Consider the following 26,125-nt stretch of genomic DNA (forward strand, 5'->3'; position numbering starts at 1 on the left):
TAAGGAAAAGAGTGATCAGATTTTTACTGTTTAATACAAATGCCCAGCAGGTGTTAACGGGAGCTGGTCAGGGTAGTGTATAATAGTATTACCCAGATAAAGGATTTTTGATCTGAAGCAAGTTTAAATGGGAAAAAAGCCTGAGCAAATATGGATTGTCCTTCCTAGAAATTGGATGGGGGAATTGAAGATAATAGGTACTCACTCCCCTGCCAACTTCATAATGAAATTACTGTTCAGCAAAAATTCTGTTAAGGTTTATTTTCCATTTTCCCAAGAGACTGATGACTCTTAATAGAAAGAAAGACTGGGCGGGAGCCATATTAACATTGGGTAGCTCAGGTCATTGAGCCAGACGACTGAATTTTAAAGTGACACAGAAAAATCTGGAAATGCGAGCATTTTGATTAGTTGTTTCCTTCTCATCTGAAGAAATCACCATGCCACTGATTCTGGCTGATTTCACCACAAAATGGAAGCAAGGGGTATGAGCAGAGGGAGCAGAGATGGGAAATTAAAGAAGGCAATTGGAACAAATTCCATTGGCAAAGCGAAAAGAATGGCGTGGATGCCCAACAGCAGAGGCTCACGAGTGTGCACTGTGACTTCACTTCACATAACGTGGCGCTCCGAATGGTTCTTTCCGATGCTAAATGTCCAAGTCAAAGCCAAACCTTTGGACTCCATTTTCCTTTCTCCAACAAAGAACGGGTAGTTGGGCAAGCACCTTGATATTTACTAGGCTTTTCGACCTTCGGTCATGAGTGAGGCATTAGGGAGAGCCAGCACAGACTCTATTCATGCCCCAAAGTTGTGAATGTTTGCAATTTTGCTTGAAAGTTATTGGATTCCCTCAATGAATTGGCTGGCCTAATGATGAGTCTAAAGTCCACAGCTGGTCTGTGTCTATGTGGTTTATATGGAAATCTCAGGAACAGTCATTGAAGCTGCTTTCTATTTGTCTGCTCTCTCCCCGCACTACTGCTGCCCTGGGCCCCGATTGCCCTGTGCCTTCGATGAACACAAAGCCTCATAAGTGTCCTTCGACATGTACTTTAAGCATGTTACGAGGAGAGACCAGCTCCTGGAGAAGGACGCCAAGCTTGGCAACGTACAGGCGCAACAAAGAGAGGAAGATCACCGGCAAGATGGATGGACACGGTGGCTGCAACAGTCAGCTCAAACATACTGGCAATTGTGAGGCTGGTGCAGGACCAGAGGGCGTTTCATTCTGTTGGCTGTAGGGTGGCTCTGTGTGGTGGCCAACTCGGTAGACCTTAACAACAACAATAACAATGTATGTTTGACTACATACCTCCGATACACTCTCTTCTAGAGATGCCTCCCTTAAGTAGTCACAGGATGAAGTGAAAACCCCGCAATGCAGTAATTTTCTGGTGCCTGCATCCATCTTTAACTGTATCTCCCAAGCTACCCTCCCCCACACACCGTGTATTGCTACCTTCCTGAACTGATTATAATACGTTGAACATACCATCGTGTTTCATGCTTCTGTGCCTTGATTTTGCGGTTTCCCAGTGTGTTAGCACTTCTTCCCTTTCCCTTGCCACTCACCTGGCCCACTTTTACTCTTCTTCTCAACTCTGCCCAAATGGTACCCATTCTGTTACTGGTGCCAGCCCCCCAGCCACTATAGAATTGGCTTATTTAGAACATGCCTCTGTCTTAATACTTATGATCCTTCATAATTACTTGTGTATTCTCTCCAACCTTGATAATGGAATTGTGTTTAGTTAGGTTTATGTCTTCTTGCCTAGAACAGGGCCTGGCATATGTTTAGATGTGGCATGAAAGGATCGATAACTGAATGGATGGATAAATTGATGGGTGGGTGAGTGGGTGTGTAAGTGAATCAATGGCTAGATGATAGATTAGATGGATGGATAGGTGGACAGATGGATAAATTGATCTATGGATAAGTGAATGGTAGATACAGGGATGAAGCTATGGATTGTTGAATGAGTAGATCAGATGGATCGATGGATGGCTGGATGGCTGGATGGATGGATGGATGGATGGATGGATGGATGGATGGATGGATGGATAGGTAGATGGGTAGATGAATGGACAGGCAGCTTAGATGGGTGGATGGCACTTCTGGTGGTGAGTTGTCAACATACTCAGCCACCCTATGCTGACTGAACTCCTGTGTACACCAGCCACTTGGGCCTGGAAATAACCTTAAGGAGCAAATTCCAAAAATCAGCTTGTAAAAGGTGGAAAAATGAATTTAATTTATGCTTCAATTAGTTACTCCTCAGTCAATAATGAGGAGTTTGCCCAAAGTTCTTTTCTTCTCTCCACCCATAGTCCGGGCAGGTGGCTTGTCAGAAGTCTCAGGGGTGTAAAGTGCATCACCCCTCAAAGGTTCTTCTCTGGACTGTGGCCACGCAGCTCATCCCACACCAGCCAGTGCATCAAAAGGAAGAAGAAACAGAAAAAGCAGCCTCAATGGTCTGGATAATGAGTGACTTTTAAGCTGAAAACGACAATGTTGGTGTTCTTTTCAAATGAAAAGGAACATCCCCCACCCCCTCTAATTTCTATTGGCAGCAAATCTGAGCACATCACTCCTCTTTTGAAAACCTTTGATAGATCTGGAGGCTTTCTGGACAGATTTCAGACATTGGGGATGTCACACAAGTTCCTCTAATATGGTTGCAGGCACCTCTCCAGCCCCATCTTGCTGTGCTTCCTGCCCCGCAGACTCCCTAAGCTGCCTCCTAGTTCCTTTGACTTGTCGCTCCCCCACCAACTCTTCTTTACTCGAGACAAGGCCCTCTGCTCAGAGCACTCTTCTCCCATAGCCCAGAAGTAACTCCGTCATTTGATGAATCCTCTTCATCCCCTAAGACTCCCCAGGAGACCCTCCCCAAAGTCCTCAGATTGAGTTCAGGTGTCTCTCGTCCTCTGTGTTTGCACAGTGTATTACTCTGGGTTGACTAGAGAAACATCCATAGACACTCATGTATATAAGAGCAAGCTTCACATATAAGAGCAATTGAATTTTGAGAAAACATCCCAGCCAAGTTCAGATCAAGTCCATAAGTCTGATATTAGCCCATATGTTTGATACCAATCTATAAAGTCCTCTTCAGACTCATGAAACACATGCAATGAGGCCACATTCAGGAGGATCACAGGCCAGTGGGTGGAAAATCTTGTGGATCCAGTGGTGGTAGAAACATCTCAGTGCTGGCGTGGGTCTCTCTGTGGCTCCCTCACCTCCAGGGCTCTAACATAGCTCCATGTGTCTCATCAGCAAGTGTATCTCACAGGGAGTGAGCATGTGTTCACCTCCAGCGAGCTCTTTATATCCTTAGCACCTCCAAATGAGGTCATGAAGCTGTGATATGATTGACAGGCTAAACTCCACCCCTCCGCTCTTAAACCTCAAATGGACACCAGATTACGGAACTACCATGCACAGCGTCTTGCCCTTCATCTCCTCAGAGGAACAGGCAACATTCATGTGTTATCCTTGCTGACATGTCTGAGTCATGGAGCTTTGACCACGTGGGGGAGAGGCCCAGCAGGCACTCGATTTTTGTTTTGTTTTGTTCTGTCTTGGTATCTTTAGGATGAATCATACAGTCCGGCAGGTAACAGACACTCCATCAATATTTCAGTAAATAAATGACCCCTACTAGGGCAGGGTCAGTGGTTCCCCAAGAGGCGCCAAGTAGAATCCGGATTGTTCTGTGAGTCTGTCCGAACAGCCGTGTTTCCTTTTCTCTGTGTCTTAAAGTAAGGATGTGTAGAATACTTGAGCAATCCAAAGTGGACAAGAGTAAATAAAAAGTCCCCGTGATCCTCCCATCCTTAGGCAAGCCCTATTTTTATCCTCATTCATCTCAGTTAGCAGCCCTGCTGGTGTTAAATGTTACCTGTAAATTGCTAGCTTAGCCCCTCTGCAGGAGAAAGACGGAGCTTGGTACCCATGTAGCTTATCACCTGGGAAACCCTCTGCAGGCCTGTCTGCTCTGTCCCACTCTGTCATATGAGGTCATGGAGACAAACTGGAAAACACTTCTCAGCAACAACAATGTGTGTGGTTTGTTTTTAAACATTCAATGGAAAACAATTCTTCCCTCCTCTCATGAGCTTGTCTTATGAAACAACATTAAAAAAAAAACCAAAACACTTTTGATTGTGAAGTAGATAAAAGTTTACTGAGCAGATAGATGCTCAGTTTTCCACTCAACATTTGTTTCGACTCATCGATTGCAGTGTGCCACCACTTGGCCCACTTCCTCCCTGTGCGTCTGCTTTCCGTTCCTCCGTCTTTCTCAACCCTTCTGAACTGTGTCCTTCAGTGACCGCTGCCCTTTTTATCTTAAGTGGTTGATAGCTCTAACATGGGGGGGAGGTGGGCGGGGGAAGCTCCGCTCTAAACCTGAAGGGTGACTAAAGACCATAGCCTGGTGGCCCCACCAGTCTCTCTGTGACGAGGAAGCCTGTCCCTTTTAAGAATTTGAGATTGGTTACCTGTTTTTCCGCCATGTTATCTACTACAGATCATTGCCATCGAGTCCATGCCAGCTTATAGCGGCCTTCTAGGGCAGGGCGCACTGCCCCTGTGAGTTTCTGAGACAGTGATGCTTACCGGAGGAGAAAACCCCACCCCCATGCCCCACTCGATCTAGGACATCCTACGGCATCCTTTTCAGAGCAATTGGTCTTGCTCTTCTGGTCTCCGGAAAATAGAGACGATGTTTGTTTGGTCCACTAGACACTGGACTGAATATTTCCATACATCTTTTCATTTTCCTCACTCTTCTTTCCTCTGGATGGGGAGAGACCAACAGCTGTCGTTTAGATGGCTGCTCACGAGTGTTTACAACCTCAGTAGCTACTCAACCAAAGTAGGCTATAGAGCGTTGTCTTTATAAACTGTTATGTCAGTTGACCTTGAGACTATGGTCCTGAGCTCCAGCAATGGCCAGCAATTCATTCCCTCAAGGTGAAAAGCCTGATTTTGAATGGCCTAAAGATTCCCTCAACTAGACACACCATGTTTGTGTTGATCTGCTTGCCTGGAGCCGGAGTCGCTTTCCCCGACACCTCTCCCTCTTTGCTGTAGCGCTGGTTGCAGTCCTGTGAGCAAAGAGACGGTGCCTGGCTCCGTCTCAGACCATAAGCGCCACGAGGCCAGGGATCAGGTCTGTTTCCTTGCTTGTCCCCAGGGAGCCAGCTGGGTCTTGGGTAAGTAGCTATGCTGAGCAAACATGGGTTGAATGAGTAGTGAACAAACTCATTGCTTTGAAACTGTATACGATGCGGTTCATGAGTCAGTGGTTCCTTTTAAGGACACTTGTTAAACTATTTGGAGCTTCATGTAAGGAGACCATGTGGACAGAGGTCTGTGAGAGAAGCAGGGCAAAACGATCCCATTCCATGTCCTGACCACACCCAGTCACCCAGGAGATCCCTGGGTGGCACAAATGATTAAACACTCTGCTAATAACAAAATCGGTGGTCATTTGAACCCCCATATTGGAGATGGCCAGAAGGTCTGGTTATCTACTCCTGGAAGGCTTCCTGTACAGGTTATCCTGTAGTGCTGTTGAGACCCCGTGGTCATAGCAACCCCAGGTGATGGAGTAGAACTGCCCCAATGGGAATCTCTTGGCTGTAATCTTTCAAAGAAGCAGTTCACCAGGCCTTTCCTCCATGGAGCTCCTGGCTGGGATCTGAAACAACCCACCCACCCCCAAATCCTTCAGGTAGCCGAGCACTTAAGTCTTGCAGCATTTGCTGAAATCTGCACAAGACACAGTTCTGTTCTGAAATTTGACTGTAAAGGCTTTGATATATATATATTTGTTGGTGTTGGGGATTCAGAAAGAGTACCTGCTCATGAAAAGGAGTGTGCAGTCACTTACCTGTCCCTGCTAGGTCCTGGTGCTCACACTGGAAGAGGCTGTCCTAGTGAGTGATGACACCTTGTCAGCATTACACTGATGGTGGCATCCACCCCACGAACCCCTCAAAACAATGCTGACACCAGGCCCTAAACGTCTCTCTCTCTCCCTCCCTCCAGATTTATGGTCAATGTGACATGGGATGGCAAGGACTTGTCCTTCACTGAGGAAGGCTATCAGGTGCACCCGAGGCTGGTGGTGATTGTGCTGAACAAGGACCGGGAATGGGAGAAGGTGAGCACCCTTCTGCATGCTGCCTGCAGGGAGGGGCAAGAGCATGGGCAACGGCGGCATCCCAGTTACTCTGGGTCCCCAGTGGATTTCCCATTGACGTGTGAGACCCCTGTCTCACAGCCAGGGGCTGACTTTCCTGGAATGCTGCTGCCCCCATGGTGTTAAGTGCAATGACAGTACTTCCTGTGGGTGAGTGGACACCGCTGTGAGGTGTCCCCTATTCGGGGCTGTCAGTCCAGTAGAAAGACTTAGAATCGCTAACCGACAATGACATGTTTGCACACATCACTGCAGTTGTGAATATCAGATACACGACAATGATCATGCGTGTTTTCCTCGATCTCACAAGGTTATGCCAGGTCCACAGAGATGGCATGTGTGGACCCCTTCCCCAGGCCCTCTGTTATTACTAACTTCAATTTCTCCTTGAACTTAGTCTATTTTCAAATGGAAATGCATCACACTGGAAGTGGTAGGCTGGAGAGGCGAGAGTCTGCCTTGTATGCCGTCTTCTCTGCTACACATGAAAGAGTCCTGGTGGGATTGTGGTCCAGTGCTCAACTGCTAAGCAAACGGCTCGTGATTCAAATCCATCAGGTGCTCCATGGGAGAAAGATGTGGCAGCCAGCTTCCATAATGCTCCCATCTAGGAAACCCTATGAGGCCTTTTGACCGTGGCCTGATAGGTATCTGTGAGTCAGCATCAACTCAACAGCAGTGGAGTTTTATTACACGTGCCTTGTTGATAGGCACCATTGAGTTGATGTCTGGCTCACTGTGACCCCCACGTGACACAGCAGAACTTCTCTGTAGCATCCCTTAGGCTGCTGGACAGGTCTCTTCTGTGAATCCTCTGGCTGGACCGGAACCAGCAATCTTTCAATTAGACTGTCCACGTGGAACTGTTGTTCCACCGGGGCTTCTTACACGTATGTATGTTAACTACTAACAAATAAACAATGAACTCAAGTGTACCAACCATCCTGAAGATGGCGCAGGACTGATCAGTCACTTGGAGTCAGGGCCAACTCAGCTGCAACTCAACCAACAACAAATAAAGATGTCGGCGTCAGCCCCTCCATGTGCTGTGGAGGCCATGGCCCGAGTTCAACAGGGAAACTTCACCAAGAATTAAGTGATGCTCATGTGCCTACAGGAATGATCTGGGTGGGAGCTGCGCTCCCTCCTCCTCCCGCGAATCTAGCTCTCACACTAGTTTCCACAGGATGCATTTCCCATAAAGAGTGGAATGAAAGAGACTTTGACAAGCAGTGCATGGTCACTCCACTCCCGAGACAACTTGAGCTGTTTCTTTAGTTTCCACATCAAGGAGCCCTGGTGGTGTAGTGGTTACACATGGGGCTGTGATCTGCAAGGTCAGCAGTTGGAAACCACTGGCCACTCCACAGGAGAAAGGCAGGCCATTCTACTCTTATAAAGAGTTAGTCTTAGAAACCCACAGGGGCAGTTCTACCCTGTCTTAGGTCACTGTAAGTCAACATCTACCCCATGGCAGTGAGTTTGGCTTGAGAGACAATATCACCAGACCAAACCCACTGATGTCACGTTGGTTCTCATTCATAGCACCCCCATAGGACAGAGCAGAACTGGTCCTTAGGGTTCCAAGACTGTAACTCTTTACTGGAGCAGACAGCCTTGTCCTTTTCCCACAGAGCAGCCAGTGGGTTTGAACTACATCAGTGCTTATCCGACAGCATCGCCAGGGCTCAGGGAGGAAGATAGAGCAGGGTGTGGTGTAGGAATCAGAATACAATTAACTTGGACCAAGAGAAACTATTCCACAAGCAGAACCAGTGGACTTCAAGGAGGCAGTGACAAAAGGGACAGGGAAGGTCAAGTTTCAGAACTGTTCATGTATCACTTCTGGCAGCTTCAAAATGTTTCCTGGTACACATGGCAAATTCAGCAAAGTAGACTGTATCCTGGGCTGCCAAGGATCATAAAAGGCTTACAAGCATTGAAGTATGAAACTCAGACCAAAGAAAGCAGCAGAACACCTCCAGAGAAAGAAATTGTATTTAATAAGAGAGCCACAAAACTAATATAAAGGAAATTTAAAACATGTAAGAAAAATTCCACTTTTCCACAAAATTTTTGAAACTTCCCCACCCACTATATCTAGTGTCCTCAACAAGTTTTAGGAAAATGCCAACCAATCACTAGAAGAGTTCAAGAAGAATAAAATGACAACAAAATCCCACAGTTAGAAATCAGACACAAATAACCACTAGAAATCTAGAAGATTGTCAAGCTAACTAACCAACTCAAGACCTCGTGAATGTAAAACAAGCCAAAATGTCCATAGTGAGTCATACCTATTGATAGTCATAATGGTAGTAAGTGGATAAAATAATACAAGTTAAGAGGCAAAAATTGGCACAATGGATAAAAAGCATGACCTGTCAACAGTCTGCCTACAAGGAAAAAACATAACTAGGGCACATTATCCAAAATAATATTAAGTTTAATTTCAGATAAAATAAATGTTAAAATCCAGCATAAGAGACAAAGAAGCTAGTATATAATGAGTAAAAGGTCAATCCACCACAAAGACATATCAGTAGTACACATCTATGCACCAAATGACAAAGCTCCAAAATATATTAAACAAACTCCAACAGAATTGAAAAGAGGAATAAACTATTCTACATTTGTCTCACGTATTTTGGACATGTTACTGGGAAAGACTAGTCCTGGGAAGGACATCATGCTTGGGAAAGGAGAGGAACCACATAAATGTGAAAGGCTCTGACAAGATGGATTGACACAGCAGCTGCAACAATGGACTCTAATCTCAGAATAATTGTGAGGGCAGCACAGGACTGGGCTGTGTTTTCTTCTGTTCTACATAATATGTTAGACAGGGTTCTTGAGACAAAACCAGGACACTTATGATTAGATAAGTAGATAGATAGATAGATAGATAGATAGAGAGAGAGAGAGAGAGAGAGAGAGAGAGAGAGAGAGAGAGAGAGAATTATAGCACAAAGAAATAAAACAGCTAATTAGTCCACACAGCAGTACAGAGGGCTCAGTTCAACTCACTTCTGAGGAACAGTTAATATACTGGAGGTCCTTCAAGTCAGGAGAGCTGCTGCATCCAAGTTCAAGGAAGCCAAAAGCTGAGTCTTCCCTTAGGTAATGCAGGCAGAGTTCGGCCACAGGCAGCAAACAGCAGGGCAGGTCACCAAGAGTTAGCAGCTCAGAAGCTTAGCAAAGCAGACCTGGGTGGGATAGCAAACTCAAGCAATGCTAGACGAGAGGATCCGACAGCCTCAAGTTCAAGTAATGTACACACCAGCAGAGTGGTGAAGCAAGTCTCAAAGGAACCTCAAGCTCTAGTGACACGATCCATGGGTTAGCTATCCCACAGGTAGTGCAACTCACAAGTTGAGGCAGAGAACTGGCTAAAGCAGCCACATGCTGGTCCAATCACCAGAGAGCATGAGAGAGGGGGGACAGGCCTTGCTGAGCCGTTTATCTCTGCTCTCCAATCAAACCGTGACCTTATTAACTCCATATGTTCTTATTGGCCAGGTTGGCACAATAAACCTGCCTGTCACACATAGTGTTGCTATGAGCTAGAACTGACTTGACAGTACCTAATAGCATTAATAGTAATAAACCTTGACACACCATTAGGATGGGCAGAACCACTCAAAAGAACCGTGGTAAGAAGATCTAAACCAGAACTTGCCAATAAGCAATTAACCTCATAGACATATGCAGAGCACTGTAGCCATGGCCGCATGGTACATCTTCTACTCCAAGGACATGGATTCCACACGATAAACTATATTCCAGACCACAAAACAAGCCTCCATAAATACCAAAATATAATCCCATAATAGAAAGCATTTTCTTGGACCATAATATTATAAGACTAGAAATTAGTAACAGAATGAGCTAAAAAAATTTTTTTTAAATACTTAGAAAGTCAACATCCTTGTTTCTAAAGATCATTCTGGCTTCTAAGGCTCGCTTCTTCCAAGACAGATTTGTTGATTCTTCTGGCAATCGATGCTCAATTTTTTTCCAGCAACACCATGACTCAAGTGCAACGGTCTTCCTTATTCATTGTTCAGCTTTCTCATGCAAATGAATGATGGAGAATGCTTGGGTCAGTTGCACCTCAGCCCTCAAAGTAGCATCTTGGCTTTGTTAATGCTTTAAAGAGATTATTTGTGGGCCACTAGTTTAGTGCATGACAACATTGGAATTAGTGACTGCCGCTTCCCTTGGCGTTGACTGTGGATCCAAGTAAAATGAAATCCCCGACAACTTCGATCTTATCTTCATTTATCATTATGTGTCTTATTAATGGTCCACTCATGTGGATTTTTGTTTTCTTTACGTTGAAGTATAAACCATCCTGAAAGCTGTAGTCTTGGAACTTCAGCAGAAAGTGTTTCAAATCCACTTCAGTTTGTATCACCTACATAGCGCAGGTTGGAGCCTACCTCCAATCCTGATGCCATATTCTTCTTCACGTTGTCCAACTTCTCGGATGCTTTGCTCAGCATTCACATTGAGGAAGTATGATGAAGGACTGCCACCCTGATGCACACCTTTCCCCATTTTAAGTCACATGCCACCCTTTTTTTCTGTTTGAACAACTGCCTCTTGGTCTGTGTACAGATTTTGCATGAGCACAATTAAGTTTGACGGAATTCCCATTCTTCGCAACATTATCTATCATGCTGTGGTCCCACAGCTGAATGCCTTTGAATCTAATGATTACAGCTTGGACAACTCCAAGGGGCAGTTGTACTCTGCCATCTGGTGTTGCCATGCATTGAATGAACTAGGTGGCACCTACCAACACCAGCAGCAGGAGTAGTAAGTACTAAGTGGCGTGGGACCTTCTGAGAGCACTGGGTTCCCTTATGCCTCTGGTACTTGGAACATGATATTTCTTTGCCTTTAACACTTTCCTGTACCCTGTCCTTTTTTGTCCATCATTCAAATTCCAATTTCCCTTTGCCCTTGGTGGCCCTGTGAGAGATCAGACTCAATTCCCAGCCAGCACACCCACCACCCATCTGTCTGTGAGGCTTGTGGAAGAAAGGTCTGGTGATCTACTTTCAAAATTCAGTCAATAGTCCGATTCACAATCTATCACAGGGCCGGGACAGGACTGACAGCGCTTCATTTTGTGGAGTTTGGGGTCACCATGAGATGGGGTTCACTCAAAGGCAGGGTGACGTGAGAACCAATATGCATGCCCTTTTTTGTTGCACTTGATGGAGCTGGAGGACTTGGGCCTTTGGAGCTGGAGGACTTGGGCCTTTGTACCTTCAGTTTGGGGTGTGGGGATTATTTTCTTGTCTTGTGAAGCGTGCTCTCAGGACTGATTCTGGCACTCTCCAGCCACTCCTTGGTTGGATTTGAATACTGCAGGGTCAGTCTTTGCTCATCCCTGAGAGAGAGAGACAGAGACAGAGAGACCTTCAGCAGTAGCTTAATTCCCAGAGAGCCAGTTCACCAGAAGGCCATCATAATGCATAAAGGGAGCCAGGCCCCAGTGCATCCTCCCATAGCTGAACAGAATTCATTTTAATATTGCATGTGCCCTCCTTCCCCGTCCTGTTGAAATGCAGCTATTTCCCCCAAAAAGTGGTTTAGGGGATTTTCTGCTTCGAATGTGCAAATGTTTTTCCCATAATAGTTCTGTTCTGGGAGCTCTCAGGGGACTCAGCCTTTCAGAAAGCACTCGGGTCCTGAGGAAAGCAGAAGCCAGTGGAGCAGGTATCTCCCAGCCAGTTCTCCCGACAGCTGCCCCCCCAGCTCGGATCCCTGCTTCAACAGATCAGCAGAGGGCCCTGCCAGGAGAGAGCTGGTATTCTGGAGCTTGGCATCAATTGTCTTGCAGCACCCAGGTTTCCCGGTAGACCTGGTGGCATCAGTGGGAGCTGCAGCTTATGAGAGGGTGTCTTGGAAAAGCTGACACACAGGAGGAGGGAGACGTTGGCTGCAGGCTGGGCCTTTGAATGCGGCTGGCTTGGATTACTCCAGTGGCAAGCAACCTATGCTCCTGATCAGGGGCAGCCAGGTCCTCTGTCTGCTTTTATTTCTCAGGGGAGTCAGTCGGGTCCTCTGTCTGCTTTTATTTCTTAGGGGTTATGATCTGCCTTCAGTTTGGAGGAGATCCAGGGCTACCCGGATGTTAGGGCATTTCACCCTGAGGAAAAGCCGGAGGGAGGGCCATCTGTACCAGTTAGCACCCATTCACGCTGGGTGCCTGCTCTGAGTCTCATGCTTCAGGGGACACAAGGCAGTGTCGGGGATGAATAGGACCCTAGCCACCCTCTTACAGAAGCTCACAGTGGCACCCACCGTACTTCCACATGGGGCCCATCCCACAAGTACATGGGGGAGGTAGACTCTGTTTGGTCACTTAGAGAAGGCTCCCTGGGGGCTTCATAGGGCAGCTTTGCATGATCAGCAGGATCTCTCCCAGCTCAGTAACTGGTCCTTGGTGTCTGGTGGCCTCCAGTCAAGTTAATTCAACCTACTTTCTTGACGGCCCACTTCACCGGAGCAGGTGGGCCAGAACATTCCCTGGAGTAGCTCCTGGGTGGGCTCAGGCTACCGGCCTTTTCGCCTCTCAGCTGAGGACTTAACCATTGCACCTCCAGGGCCCTATTCAATAAGTTATGAACTGCCTGAGACATCCTCTGAGAATGACCTTGGTCATTACATGAAGACTACTTCTGCTTCGTTATGAAAGGATATATGAGTATATGTGCACAGAGATGAACACACCTATGAATGTTATGTTTCTTATGAATGAAGGTTTGAAATGGACACATATGTGAGTAGATGATAGGTAAACAGCTGCTGTTGGTAACCTCGGGTGCATCTCCAATCTTTAAGGCTCCCATCCTGTGTTAGTCTGGGTACTTTAGAGAAACAAATCTGTAGAAACTCATGTATAAGAGAGAGTTTTATACAAAGGTTAAGTGTCATCAAGAAAACATCCCAACCCAGTGCTGCCCAAGCTCACAAGTCCAACATTAACCCATATGTCTGACACCAATCCACAAAATCCTCCTCCATCTCACAAAGCACACACAATGATGCCAACTGCAGGAGGAAAGCTGAATCAGTGAATGTGTAAGCATCTCAAGCACCCAGGGCTAAATTGGGGTAGGTCCATGCAGCTTCTCCTCAGGGATGTCTTACAGGAAGTGAGCCTTGCCAGCTGAAGCAGGGAACTGGCTAAGGCAGCTGTACCCTGGTCCAACGACCAGAAAGCATGAGACCTGAGAACTCTAAAGGTGAGGCTCACTGAGCCATTTATCCCTCGACCCTTCAATTAACCCCACATGTGTTTATCAGCCAGGTTGGCACAATAAACTAACTACCTCACATCCCTTTACCCATAAACCCTCTTTGTCAAGGACAACCTTCCCAGGGGTTCTACAGCTGGGCAACCTAAAGGAGGGTCTCTTCTACACCTTCCCCACAGATCGAGCTGCAGTCCAGCCCAAAGTGTTAACAGTTGGCATTGGCGTTGTGTGTTTGCTGGTTCAAATTCACTGTGAGTCTCCCCTCCAACCCCGGGGCAAGGACTGCTCATTTAGTCTTTGTGATGACTGCTTCGATGGCCCTCTACGAACTCTGTCGGTCACAGTTGATTTTGTTGCACTTGGTTCTGGGCTTCTCTTTAGGCTGGTGGCTCCATGGTTTAGCACTTGGCTACTAAAGGAGCAGCCGGTGGTTCAGAACCACCTCCACCTGCAGCTCTAGTGACCTGCTCTTATAATTAAACCCATTGCCGTTCAATTGATTCTGACTCACAGTGACCCTATAAGACAAGGTAGAACTGTCACCATAGGGTTTCTGGCAAGACTTCCTCTCATGTACATTGAGCATATTGTCAGGAGAGACCAGTCTCTGGAGAAGGACATCATGCTTGGTAGAGCACATGGGCAGCACAAAGAGGACGGCCCTCAAGGAGATGGATGGGGATTATGGCTGTAGGAATGGGCTCAAACATAAGAACTTCAGTTGTGAGGATTGTATATAGGGTTCTCATGAGTCAGACAGACTCGGCGGCAACACCTAACGATAGCAGCAGCAACAACACGCTTCTCCCTGGGAGGTGCTGGTAAACCCCGATGGCTGACCTTCCAGTTAGCAGTTGAATACTTAATCACTGTGCCACCAACACCCCTCTTATAAAAATGTGGGTTTGGATTTCAGTGACCCTGGTTAGAAGCAATGGAGGGATGGATGGGAACAGTAGACTTGGGAACCAAGAGACTTGGAAGTGGTTGGAATTGACTTGCTGAGTGGGGTAAGACAGGGGATTCAGAGATTTCCAATTCTTTTATGCATCATCTCATTTAATTTTCACAGTGTTGGCAGCACCCCCTCGCATCTAGAAGGGAGAGAATCACAGCAATCTCCCAGGGTGGTTGGGGGATCTAGCAAGGTTTCTTATCCAGTGCGTAGAACATTGTCCTGCACGTGGCAGGTGTCAGTACATGCTAGCTCTAATCTCCTCTCATGTGGACTGTGGGGTGGGGTGATTCTGCATTAGGTATTTCCAGAAATAAGTTACCAGGCCTCTAGAAGACCTTGTTCCTCTCCCATCCTTCTCCCTTCTTCTCCGTCCTTTCTTCCCTCCCTCCCTTCTTGTCTTCCTCTCCGTATTTGTTCCTGCTCTCCTTCTCCCCTTCCTTGTGAAATGACGATGGCAGTATCATCAACCTTAGCCGAGTCAGGGTGAAATTGAATTCGTCGCCTTATGTAATCATCATTAAGTTACTCAAATGATGTGAGCTATAGAAAGGGGAAGTTAAGCCATTAGAAGACTCTGAGGAACTGATCCCAAGGGCTCAAGTAGAAAGAAAATGTTTTGAAAATGATGATGGAAACAAATGTACAAATGTGGCCAACACAGTGGATGGAGGTATGGATTGCGATAAGAGCTGTATGAATCCTCCCCACCCCAAAAAAAGTGATTAAAAAAAAATCATCTGACTTCACTTAAAGTGAAGTCTGCATACTGAGAGCTTTAAATACCCAAGGTACAATATGTTAGGTCACAGTTGGGGCCTGGGGGGTGGATAATAGGTCATGGAGCCCTGGTGATGCAGTGGGTTAAGCACCCAGCAGCAACCCCAAAGGTCAGCATTTTGAACCCTCCAGCTATTTCAAGAGAAGGAGATCCGGCAGTAGCTTCAGTTCAGATGAAGGTCTTGTAACCCCCAGGAGACAGCCCTCTCCTGCCAGATCAGGTTGCTGAGTGGGAGTTGGTAGTTTGGGGCAGCAGGTCTTGGTTTGGGCTAGCCAAGGCATACACCCACCTGAAGTAAGTGATGTCACCTCCGTTTACGCAGGGGTGTGTGCGCTCTTCTGTCTCACACCGATTCTTCTTCTTCTTTTTAAATTGAACTTGGAACGCAGCAACCTAACTTCAGAAAGAACAGCAATTAATCGGAGGTCCCCTGCAAGGCAACGTTCTGTTAAAGTGTTCTGGATTTCAGAAGGTGTGGGTGGGGCTGGAAGGCAGTTCATAGAAAAGACATATCTCTGGGAGTGTGAAGGATGGAGGTGATTGATGATGATGATGATGGCGGTGTTGATTGATGTGTTGATCATGATGGCAGCCATTAGCCAGGCTCCTGTTGCATGGCAGACTTCACATGGTGTGCTTCCAATGCATTATCTCATTTAATTCACACAATGTTCACAGCATCTCCTCACATCTAAAAGCGAGATAATAATAGTAGCTATCTTGTAGAGTTGTTGGGGGATTAACAAGGTAATTTATCAAGTGCTTAGAACACAGACCTGCACATGCCCAATACCTGCTAGCTCAAATCTAAACTCCTTCCACCAAACTCCTTCATGCTGCAGAAACGGAAATGGAAACTACATGGATTGTATGACTTGCCCAAGGTCAAATAGTAGTGAAGGCTGAATTTGAGCCCAGAGCCAACCTTTAGACCTTAGGGTACATGTATCTCCAAACCACAAACTTAATTTGATAAGGAAGCTATCTGAAGGAGATGGGAGGATGATTAAGATGACAGATGGTATAAATGTAAGACAAAAGCTGTTCCCTTGATAGTTTGCCATTGCCATCAATTATTAAAATGACCGAATAGATTATTTAAGTCATCTCAGATGAGTAAATTATTCAAAGAGCCTTTCAGTTGGAAGTATTTCTAGAAACTCCTAACAGACAGATGGAGACCATTCTTGTTTTCTGACAGGGTCAACAACCCATTTGCATTGTAAAGGAGTGGAAGTCTTGAGGGACGGAGAGATAGCTGGATGGGTGGAAAGATGGATGGATGGATGGATGGATGGATGGATGGATGGATGGATGGAAAGATGGATGGATGGGTGGATGAGTGGAAAGATGGATGGATGGGTGGGTGGATTGGTGGATGGGTGGATGGATAGATGGATGGGTGGAAAGATGGATGGATGGGTAACTAACATTCAAGGGGCCCCCACAAAGTTCATGGAAAATGTCATTAACTTCTAATTTCATCTTTCCATGAACTTTTCAAAATCCTCTCATACTGTGCTTTAAGATGTAGAATGAGATTTCCATGAATTATGTCGGAGGAATTTTATACCCACAGTGGCCCATGAAGTGCTTGCCAAAGGGGCTTCTAGGTGGGGGTGAGTGTGGCAGGACACAGTAGTTTCTACTAGAAAAACTAACACTTGCTCTCATGCTTTATTTCATTGGCGCTCCAGTGAGTGTTCATTGGGAGAAAGACTGCATGCACCTGAAGGAAATGGGAAAGTGAGTGGAGAGAGAGGATTGACTTCAGTGGCCCTCTAAATAGACCGTGATTCTATCTTCCACACCTGAATGTAAATGCATATCTATCCACCCACACAAATATATAAAATCCTACATCGTATATATATATATATTCTTCTACTTTACATATGATAACCCTGTGACGATGGTGGTAATTGCTGATTTTATACTTGAGGAGTGCAAGCTTGGAGAGAGCTCAGTGGTGTTTTTGTCAATAGCTGAGAACGCATTTAAATTTAGGTCTTAATGAGCCTCCAAATCGGTCGCTCACTCTGCCTCTTTGCGCTGTTTCTAGAGCAGGGTGGAGAGTTTCATGAAAGACGTGGAAGTTCTCCTGCACAGTGTTTGCCTAAGAAGTTGAGTGGAGGAAGCGAGAGACAGTGCCTTACCTTTGAGGGCCAACTGTGGCAATCCGATGTGATGGAGCTGGTTGTCCATCTGTTTACCCACCGAACACCCAGCCAGTCATCTGGCCATCCAGACACCAAACTGCCCATCTGTCCATCCATTCACCCTTCCTTTCACACACACATTCATACATGTGTTTATCTTTCCTTCCCTCCATCCCCCCAATCTGACCAAATCTTCTTTCTTCCATCCATTCTACTCATCTCATTCACTCTCTGGCTTCCCATCTACTCAGGAAAAATGCTTTCCAGAAGCTCCATAGAGAAGGATGGGCTGTCTGCTCACATCAAGGCTTACAACCTTGGAAACCCTAAGGAGCAGCCCTACCCTGTCTTTTAGGGTTGCTATGGGTCAGAGAGGACTGGATGGCCGAGGGATTGGTTTGGGGTCACGAAGGATTTGCGGGCTCCCTATGGCAGGTGCGGGTCCAGCAGGGGTGAAGACGGAGCTCAGCGTTTGGAGGAAGACAGAGAGACGTGAGCTGTCCATTACAGTGCTGGGAGGTGAGCGTTGAGACTAGAGAGGCAGACAGGGAGCTGGAATCCACCGACCAGAAAAGACCTGAAACAAATGAACCCTGGGCCTGAGTCATAAATGATGAAGAACTGCTATCCACGGATGCAGGCCACCCTGCCCGTTGCGGTGATGGAGCTGCAGCCATCTAAGGCACCGCCTGCTCGCCTGCCTTTTGCCCTCCACCCACTGCTCACTCGCTGGCCTCCTCGGTGTGCTGTCTGCACGTGGTTCCCACTTTCTTCCCAGCACTGCCCTTTCAGGTGGTTCCTGCTGGGCACTGATGGCAGAGACCGGATCGGCATTTATTTGGAAGGAGAGAGACAGGGCAGTGACTTGCTCCACCCCAGCAATCTGCTTCCGGCTGCACGCAGCCAGGCCAGGCGGCCTTCTGCACCCCTGCCTCTGATGACAGAAGCTGCCCTCCCCACCCCCCTGCTTGTCTTGGGATAGGAGCTGCTCCCAGGCAGGAGCAGAGGTAGAAAGGGGTTCCCTGGCCCCCAGCATTTTTCTCTAGGCTGCCGTGTGTTTTCTAGAGGCTGAAAACAAAAGCTGCCTGACTACTTCAGATGGTTTTCCATATTTTAACAAAGGATAATCATAAGCTGTGTGACTGTGTGATGGTTATGGCCCAGCAGCACTTTGCCAGTCGATTTTGACTCCTGGCTTCCCGTGTGTGTGTCAGAATAACTGGAGGGCTTTCAATAGCTAATTTCTTTTTCTCGGTCGTTGATCACCAGGCCTTTCTTCAGAGGTACCTCTGTGTGTACTTGAACCTCCAAACCCAGCTGTTTGCTCCACTCAGGGATACCTGGCTATGGCCTGTGTGCCTTATATCCATGACTTTGTTCCTTTGTAATAGCCGTTCAAGATGGGGTATTGTCACTCCCTTACACCCAGTTGACGGATGGGAAACTGAGGCTTCGAGGGCCATGGTGGCTTACCTGGATTCCAGCTCAGGCCTGTCAGATTTCAAAGTCTGTTTTGTCTCGCCTGCACCATATGGTGGAGATGAGGCTTCTTTGCATATCCAGAGTGAAGGTTGTCATTGTTTAATTATGAAAACCCGTGTTGGGAGCCCCGCTGTCGCTGCTCGGTGAACCTGCGCCCTGTATTCACACGGGGGCTATTACAGGTACAAGACCCCCCACTAACCCCGCCACTCTTCCCATGCCCCTCACAGAGCATCCCACTGAGCCGTATGCAAATCTGCCACTGAACCAGGCTCTGGCTTCTTTGTAGGAAACCAATCAGCATTCTGCTGCAAATCTTAAGCTACAAATGCTGCTCCCCAATGCAGCAAAGGGTCCTCGTTACCGCACCACAGGGCATGTCCTCTGAAGCCGCTGTCTTTGGGAGACTTTGCTTTGACACCCACCACCGCCCTACCTGTAGAGTTCTCAGAGACCCCTCGTCCTTCCAATCAAATGACACGCACTGCCAACTCAAAGCAGCCCTACGGGACAGGGTAGAGCTGTCCCTGGGGTTTCTGAGACTGTCGCTCTTTACAGGAGTAGAAAGCCCTGGCTTTTTGCCATGGAGCAGCTGCTGGTTTCAAATGGCTGACCTTGCCAATCCCAGGCCAGCCCAGCCCATAACCACGGTGCCACCAGGGCACCTATTTGAATTATGGCTCCGCAAACTACCAAGACTGAATGGATTTGCCATCCTGATCTCTCCAGGGGAAAGTAAGACACCCCAGGAAATGCACCCGGCCCCCAAAAGGAAAAAAACCCAACCTGACGTGGAGGAAGAGCGAGGCTCCTGAAGCCTCCCTTGGGTGTTTCTCTGAGGTTGTGCTTATAGAAACAACCAATCAGAGTTAGAAGAACTCTGCCTCTTCCCGTTGATTCCCGCTCCACGGGCCTCTGGGTGCCAGCAGCTTGGAGCTGGTGCCGTATTTTGTTTTCTCGTCAACATGCACGGTGTGTGTGTGTGTGTGTGTGTGTGTGTGTGTGTGTGTGTGTGTGTGTGTGTGTGTGTGTAAACAGGACAGGCCGGCCTGAGATAGGAAAGGAGGGCAGGGATCAGATTTGTAGCCAACACCTGACAACCATCCCGGATTCGAGGCAAGCCAGGGGCTTTCTAATGCATGGTGATCCTGAGCCGCAGACAGGGTGAGAGACAGGTTCCATGGATCTCGATTGACAGCGAGCATTCAATTGGGACAGCAGAAATTGAGGCGCTGGTCGCCAACGTGGCAGCCAGGGTTTTGCATGGTCATCTCGTGGCAGATGACTCAGAGTTTGGGGGGCAGTTTCACTGTCAAGCAGTGGTGGCCCAAGTTGGAAAGAAGGATGGGTCCGATCCAGAACCCTCCCCCATAGAAATGACAACGGACGTGGGCGGGTGGACCCTCCAACCAGAGTCGGATCAGGACATGGACAGTGGGAGCGGCCAGAGTGCCAATCCTCCGCTTCACGGAACATGGAGCTGGTTAGCGGTGGAGTGGTCCCGGGCAGTGAGAGAGAGGATGGAGTGGGCTCGGGGACTTAGATCGGCTCTGAAGAGCTGTCGTTCCTGGCATTTCTCAGGTCATCAGTGTCTAAAGTATTAAAATGGAGCTAATGATAAGACCTGCCAACCCCACCCCCCGGGGTCACCTTGAGGACAAGAAAGCCTCCATCCTCTTCCACTTAATACTTCCTGTTTTCTATTATTTCTGTTGTTGTTGTTGTTGTTGTTAAATTCTGGCCAGCCATACTGAGCCCCGGTGACCCCACAGGCACATTGAATCCCAAGCTGCCCGGTCCTACACAGTCCCCATGATAGGTTGCATATTTGTGTTCCAGTTGTTGTTGTTGTTAGGTACCATGGAGTTGGTTCCCGCCCATAGCAACCCTCTGCACATCGGAACCAAACACTGCCCAGCCCTGTACCATGCTCACAATTATTCCCATGCCTGAGCCCATTGTTGCGTCCACTGTGTCCAACCGTCTCCTTGATGGCCTTCCTCTTTTTCACTGCCCCTTGACTTTGCTAAGCCTGATGTCCTTCTCCAGGGACTGCTCTCTCCTGACAACATGTCCAAAGTGTGTAAGACAAAGTTCTGCCATCCTTGCCTCTAAGGAGCCCTCTGGCCTTTCTTCGTCCAAGACAGATCAGGTGGTCCTCTCAGCAGTCCGTGGTACTTTCGACAGTCTTCTCCAGCAGCACAGTTCAAATGCATCACTTCTTCTTCCGTCTTCCTTATTCCATGTCCAACTGCCACGTGCATATGAGACCATTGAACACATCCTGCCTTGGGCCAGGCACACCTTTAGCCTCAAAGTAGCATCCTTGCTTTTCCTTAGGACCCATACAGTTCTCACTGGCTGATTGCCAGGCCTTTCTTCCAAGTCTGCCTTAGTCTGGAAGCTCCCCTGAAACCTGTTCAGCATCAGGGCAGCACCCCAGACCACCCAGGCAGTCAGGTGGTGGCGGTGAATGAGGTGCTTTGGCCGGAGTCCAAGATGGGTCTCTGTTGGAAGAGGAGAATGCTACTGTTTCTCTGAATGCATACTGAAGCCCCGATGTGATGGGCAGTGTGACCGCCCCAGTTCATAGGTGTGAAAATGAAGGGCAGCAGCGAACATGCTCGTTCCTAACAATTGGAGCCAGGATTTGAGCGCCATTTGACTGATTCTGAGGCTCCTTCTCTTAAGCACTAAGTCCTGACATTTAATCAATAAGGCCGGTGCGATTGCCCGGTGCTGTGGGAGGTAAAGGATGCAAGAAAGAAAGCTTGGCTTTTGCTTTTCTTGTGTAATTCCTAAGAAGGAAAACCTAACCCCATGAGAGCCCTGCTGTGCCTTGGGCCCTGTGCCACACGTAGTATGCAAGCAGGTATTCGGTTCACAAGCACGTATTAGGTTCACAACAGCCCTGCCCACTAGATAATAGCATTTGTTTCTCATACAAACGAGAAAATTGAGGGGCAGGAGAAGTGACCTAATTGGAACATGGTCACCCCAACCCGTCCTAGCATGTGGGGATGATAAATTATGCAGGTAAAGCACCAGCCAACAACCTGGTACATACTGGAAGGAGTCCAACAAGTAGGAACAGATTCGCAAAGAAGGAGTCGGAGTGGGGCAGTGGTTCAGTGCTCAGCTGCCAGTCACTGACAGCTGGTGGTTAGAACCCACGACTGCTAAGCCACTGCTGGGGAGAAAGATGGGGCGGTGTGCTCTGTCAAGGTGACAGCTGTGAAAACCCCGTGGGGGCAGTTCCCCTCTGTCCTGTGGGCTGCTGAGAGTTGGAATGGACTTGACGGCGGTGGATTTCCGTCCATTTGTTTGTTTAATATGCACAGTGCAGTATACAGACTAGGATGTTTTCAATGACAAGCTGCGTTTTAATGGGTCACTTGTATATAGCCTCTCTTCATCATTTTATACCTCCCATCAAGTGGCTGTGTGACTTTGTGCAAGAAAGATGCTTGAGGGCCACCAGGGGAACTGGACAGATAACAGGTGATGCCAGCGAGGACCATAGCAACCTTCCTTGGGTGGGACTCTGCAAATCAGGTGTGCAGAACCGTAATGAGGGGCTTGGCAATTTTTGCTCTCCCACTAGAAGAGGGGAGTGAAGTGGGTTCCTGTGCCGAGGACACCTAGACCCAGGACACAGAGAGAGTTTGAGATGGATGCATGGGCGGGCGGGCAGATGGATGAATGGATGGATGGATGGGCGGGTGGGTGATTGGATGGATGGATGGATGGATGGATGGATGGATGGATGGATGGATGGATGGATCGATGGATCGATGGATGGATCGATGGATGGGCAGGTGGGTGATTGGATGGATGGATGGATGGATGGATGGATGGATGGATGGATGGGCGGGTGGGTGATTGGATGGATGGATGGATGGATGGATGGATGGATGGATGGATGGATGGATGGATGAATAACTGTACCATTGGAGATGGGTGCAAGATAGCAAAAAGTCACAGTAACACAATCAAGAGACCTGTAGGAGATATTTTGATGGGCTCCCTGGCCCATGAACTAGAAGAGGGAAACACCTTCGGGCAGGAGGCTTGCGTGCTGGGTCAGTGGAATGCCTTTAGGCACTTATTGGGAGAGATTTGTAACATTTGCTTGTGCAGGACGTAGGCCAGTGAGCCTGGACAAGATGCTGTCCTGACTGCAGAACTGTATCTTCAGCCCTTCCTGATCCTGAGTGGCAGCCCAGCACACCTCTCTAATGAAGCTCATAGTCATGAGTTGGATCTGTGAGTTCTGTGTGGCCATTGCAATGAAGTCTGGAGCCCACGGAGGAGCAGGGGTGTGGGGGATGGGTACAGAGGTTGGAGAGAAGAGCTTTGTCTGACCTTCATCTCCTCAGAATCAGCCTGGAGCCATGGATGCCCAGTGACGTGGAGCGAGGTCTACCATTCCGCCTTGCCATGCTTGTGCTAATAGTCATCCTGCACTGCCAGCGGGTTTCTAGAAGCCTGCTGGTATTGAGTGTGGTCAGAAAGCAGCTTCTAGTTCCTCTCTGTTTGCACCAAGGAAGGGTTCTCAGTGGAACAACAGGTTAGCACAGAGCTGCTAACCAAGGCCTGGCTGCACCGCCCCACCCAGCTATGCCTTGGGAAGAAGACGTGGTGAAGCGAGCCTGCAAAGATTACAGCCTGGGAGAGGACCACGTTGCTGGAACTCTGAGCGTGATGAGGTTACTGCCCTGCCAACTCAGCCCCCTCTCCCCTTTCACATTTATGTGACACTCTGCCATGAAGGTCAAGTGAAATGAGACTGCCAGCTGGCAGTTTGTCACCTGTACGTAATGGGCTCGTGCCCTCGGGAAATGGCAGATGACTATTCACCCAATGCTACACAGCTTTCTGGTATGGGGGCTTCTTCTCAGAGCATGCTCTCTCGTGTCCATTTCAGAAACCCCCTCTCCCTTCCTCTCTGTCCCTCTGTCTGTCTCTCCTTTTTCTCTTCTGGACGCAGCGCCTTCGCCAGCTGAGCACGAGCGCTTCTATTCAGAAGGTCACACTTCTTGGCATCAGAAAGCTTGGGTTACATTTATAGTCAGGAAATTAATGGTATGCATGAATTGTACCGAACCCCAAACCAGCAAATGGAACTAAAAATAATTGCCAGGCCTTCGGATTTATTGATAGAGCTGAAATAACGCCGGGCTGCTTTTAGCAGAGTCTTCATTGAGCTGCGCAGAATTATATTAATAGGCAATATCAGTGCTATCTAAAATAGAGAGCAGTGAGCAAGCACAGCTCTGCCTCTGAGGAAAATAATAAATGTCTCCAACCTGTCTCGTGCTGGTACGCAAAGCCTGGACTCTGCACTTGAGATCAAGTCCGAGCTCTTTCTGGGCCACAGGGGCAGCCAGTGAGCTGCCTTCAGGGGTTAACCGCAGTGCCAGGAGGTCAAACACGTGCAAGGTGGGCAGAGGGGAAAGTGATCAAGCGCCTTGCTGCAGGCCAGGCCTGGTGCTAGGAGTCTATGTGCCTGAGTTAAGATCATCCTCACCAACGAACCAGCTACCTCACCAAGCAGCTGCCATCCCGTGGCTCCGGACGCATGTGTTGAACTGTGCCCCAGAGGGTGTCAGAGTTGAACTTGTCCAGAGTCAGACCATACTCGATGGCTGGTTGGGTTTTGCCACCTGGAAGCAGGCTGCCAGGCCTTTCTTTTGAGGCACCTGTGTTCCAGTAGGCTTGGGTCACCAGCCTTTCCATGAGAGGGCAAGTGTGTTAACTGCAGCCCCCACAAGAGCCGTGTAGGCATATTGAATATCGGCTAAGCAGTGACCGTGCGGAAAGGGCTGACCTTTCCAGCGTCAGGAGCCCCAGTGGTGTGGTGAGTTAGGTGATGGGCCGCTAACCACAGATCTGCAGCTCAGATTCCCCAGCCGCTCTGGGAGAGAAAGATGCGGCTTTCTACTCCCCTTAGCAGAGTGTCAGTCCTGGAACCGCAGAGGGGCAGTTCTCTCCTGTCCTTTAGGGGAGCTGTGAGTCGGAATGGACCTGATGGCTGGGAGTTGATCATATTGGACATGTCTGACTCTCGTTCTAGCCTCTGAGGCCCATTCGGCCCCTACTTCTTCTAAGGCAGATCTGTTTGTGCTTTTGGTCGTCCGCGGTCTTAACATGCTCTTCTCCAGCGCCACCATTCACATGCACCCATTCCCCTGCAGTCTTCCTTGCTCGATGACCATCGTTATGGGTGGAGGGGGAGAGCCAGTTGATAGGATAGGCTTTGGGTTGCCTCAGGAAGAAGTGCAGTCTGGAATTGAGCAAGCAGATCAAAGGTAAGAAGATCAAGTGGGAGGGAGCCATGGACTGGTGGTAAAGGGCCATTGGAGGAGAAACCTGAGAGAGAACAGCTGAGTGGACGGCCTGCAGATTGTCCACCCTAAAAACCACTGACTGCAAGCGGGCTGAGTGACACTCAGAATGGCGCATGAGTGGGGTGGTCCTTGGAGAGAAGGGCAGAAAGCTGACCTCTACTTTCACACAAAGACGGACAGGAATGAATGAGGTCAACCTCAGGATGCGGTCAGTGATGGCACTGATTCCCGTGACATGGGAGAGGATCCATGCCAGCCATAGATGGCTGGAACTACCGAGATTGCCCCTTCCCAAGTGTGGGGTACGTGTCCTGGTGGTGGAGTGGCTATATATTGGACTGCTAACTGTAAAGGCAGAAGTTCAATACCACCTGCCACTTCACGGGACAAAGACGGGGTTTTCTACTACCGTAATAAGGCTTACAGAAACTCACAGGGGCAGTTCTACTCTGTTCTATAAGGTCACTGAGAGTCAGCCTTGCCTCGATGGCAGTGAGTTTTGAGGGGTTGTGTGTGTGTTTGGGGTGGTAAATCATGAAGGGAGCCAGGCCTCGTGACAATTTGAACCCAGATGTCACCAGTTCAACCTGACATCCAAGAGTTCTATACCCTTGTCCCATGTACCCCGTTAGTCCTTGTTCTTTTCTGCCCTGCGTGTATGGGGTGATCCACCCAATTAGCGCAACTTTCTGGGATAAATGTGCCCTGCCGGCTCTTCTTTCATGCTTCTGCTCCTCTAGAAGGTTCTCCTTTCAGCTGTCTCCAATGCTTTGCAGACAGCTCCCCTCCATCGACACCCTTGAGTAATCCCTTCCCGCTCGCACCAAACTTACTCCCCAACCTGCCCTGTGTTTTACTGGGGACTTTCTGTTTCAACGCGCACCTTTTTAATTCTATTTAATAGAC

At 48.2% G+C, this 26,125-nt stretch overlaps 1 protein-coding gene across 2 annotated transcripts in view; it reads left to right on the forward strand.

Annotated features, from left to right (window-relative positions):
- Positions 1-26,125, forward strand: part of GRIN2A (glutamate ionotropic receptor NMDA type subunit 2A) — a 417,372-nt gene that overhangs the window by 269,638 nt on the left and 121,609 nt on the right. For both annotated transcript variants that reach the window (XM_075528219.1, XM_075528220.1), the window contains exon 3: positions 6,065-6,179. In XM_075528219.1, coding sequence (XP_075384334.1) covers positions 6,065-6,179 — 115 coding nt within the window. The remainder of the gene's footprint in view (positions 1-6,064; positions 6,180-26,125) is intronic.

The sequence above is a fragment of the Tenrec ecaudatus genome, chromosome 12 (assembly GCF_050624435.1).
Source record: "Tenrec ecaudatus isolate mTenEca1 chromosome 12, mTenEca1.hap1, whole genome shotgun sequence".
Classification (NCBI taxonomy): Eukaryota; Metazoa; Chordata; class Mammalia; order Afrosoricida; family Tenrecidae; genus Tenrec; species Tenrec ecaudatus.